The sequence below is a fragment of the Electrophorus electricus genome, chromosome 2 (assembly GCF_041902795.1).
Source record: "Electrophorus electricus isolate QZ-2024a chromosome 2, ASM4190279v1, whole genome shotgun sequence".
NCBI classification, from domain to species: Eukaryota; Metazoa; Chordata; class Actinopteri; order Gymnotiformes; family Gymnotidae; genus Electrophorus; species Electrophorus electricus.
Window position 1 is genome coordinate 3692501 of NC_137498.1, and position 2500 is coordinate 3695000.

Here is a 2500-nt window from a genome sequence, read left to right on the forward strand (position 1 = left end):
TATACACCTCACCTCTGTTCACCTCACCTCTGTACACCTCACCTCTACACACCTCATCTCTGTACACCTCATCTCTATACACCTCACCTCTGTTCACCTCACCTCTGTACACCTCACCTCTACACACCTCATCTCTGTACACCTCATCTCTATACACCTCACCTCTACACACCTCATCTCTGTACACCTCACCTCTGTTCACCTCACCTCTGTACACCTCACCTCTGTTCACCTCACCTCTGTACACCTCACCTCTGTTCACCTCACCTCTGTTTCCATCACCTCTGTTCACCTCATCTCTGTTCACCTCACCTCTGTACACCTCATCTCTATACACCTCACCTCTGTTCACCTCACCTCTGTTTCCATCACCTCTGTTCACCTCATCTCTGTTCACCTCACCTCTGTACACCTCATCTCTATACACCTCACCTCTGTTCACCTCACCTCTGTACACCTCATCGCTGTTCACCTCACCTCTGTTCACCTCACCTCTACACACCTCATCTCTGTTCACTTCACCTCTGTTCACCTCATCTCTGTTCACTTCACCTCTGTTCACCTCACCTCTGTTCACTTCACACCCATCCTCCTGCTCCATTTAGACAGATCAACACTTGCCTGGGCCTGGTAGCGGAGGCGGCTCATAGGCAGAAATGAATCGCTCTATGCTAATGGCCGTGTTTCCCGTTCTGTGGAGCTGAAGTGTTGTGAGACCCGTTCAGACCTCTGAGCTGATCTGGGAACAGCTGCTATGTTCCACATGTGGTCTTTTTTCCCCTGATGTACTCTACCCATGTTCCCCACTGTACCCATAATGGTGTGCTGTGATATCATGTTTAAGGCCTTTAAGGTCTGTGTGTGTGTGTGTGTGTGTGTGTGTGTGTGTGTGTGTGTGTGTGTGTGTGTGTGTGTGTGTGTGTGTGTGTGTGTGTGTTCACTATATTTAGTTGCTGTAACTTTGCCAGGTCTAGGATAAATGGTAAAGAGCAGCTGTTTTTATCCCGTGTGTGTGTGTGTGTGTGTGCGTGTGTGTGTGTGAGACACACTGTGATGACTATTTTGTGTACATGCGATTAGACCTGCTGGGATCATTTCTGTCATGATTTTTTTTGTTCAGTAAATTAATACTTTGACCATTTTACACACACACACACACACACACACACACACACACACAGACTGTCTTTTTGTATATCCTCATACTTACTAACCATTTAACTGGGGTAACCATAATGAGGAATGGATTACACTGTACTCCAGACAACCACAGATACACACACACATACACACACACACACACACACACACACACACACAGAGACATACATTCATATTTCCACTGTCTTCCACTCAGTTTACCTAATAACAACATTCAATGTTCCATTCACTATATATATATACACACACACACACACACACACACACACACACATACACTCACACACAGTGCTGAGAGGTAACTGCTGGGGATAACAGCCATTGATCTCTTATATACAAACACACACACACACACACACACACACACACACACACACACGAGTTGCCACTAAGAGGAACTCCATATGTTGTAGTCCACAAGTAAACATTTTTGCAGCTTCAGTATCTCGGAGTGGCTCTTGCCCGCCGAGCCTTGCGGGGTCGGAGCGAAAACCCGGACGGGAGCCTGGTTGGGACACAGAGGCAGCTCCGGGTGGATGTCTGCGTGTAACTTAGAACATGAATAACTGTTGTAATTCCATACAGGAACACCAGGGGTGCTATGGAGTAGAGGCCATCTCCAGAATGCTTAGAATGAGCCAGGTACGACACACACACACACACACACACACACACACACACACACACACACAAAATAGTAATCACTAAGCATTAAAAATTCTAACCCTATTGCGAGCGCTGCTGCCAGTGTGCGGGCGCACGCCCTGCTTACGTCACGCACCACCCACGGAAGGTGGGTGCGGTCCAAACACTGTTGCTAGGCAACGCGGAACCCAGTCGGGCCAGTCCAGTGTGTTGTCTTCGGGGTGAACTGGTGCGATCTCTCCTAACATACCCTACCCACATGCCCCTGGGAACTGACTGCAGGGTGCCAGATTGTTTTAGGCGGTTCACGGCATTCTGGCGGGTGAGGCGCGCCCCAGGGGGCGGAGGTAGTCTGGGGGGTTAAAGTTCGTTGGGTTGCAGGGCTGGATGGGCAGCGGACACCTGCCCCCCTCGGTGTGGCCAGGGGGCTTGGCTGTGTGTTCTGCAAAACAGGACTAACCGCTAGATGGGTGAGAGTGGAGTGTGAATGGGATGGTATAGTAGGCCAAATTTAGCCTGTGTGCGCACACACGTGTGTGTGTGTGTGCGTGCATGTGAATTAAAGAATGAAACAGGAAGCTGCGGTGAGAGAAGACAGCGGAAGTAAAGAAATATAGCGAGAAAGAGAGAGAGAGAGAGAGAGAGACGCACACATACACGCACGGCCGATAGGAGTGTGAGCAGGTGCAGTAAT

General features: G+C 49.3%; 1 protein-coding gene across 1 annotated transcript in view; it reads left to right on the forward strand.

Annotated features, from left to right (window-relative positions):
- Positions 1 to 2500, forward strand: part of dnmt3aa (DNA (cytosine-5-)-methyltransferase 3 alpha a) — a 48310-nt gene that overhangs the window by 12525 nt on the left and 33285 nt on the right. The window contains 1 exon segment of the mRNA XM_081695424.1: positions 1747 to 1803. Coding sequence (XP_081551550.1) covers positions 1747 to 1803 — 57 coding nt within the window.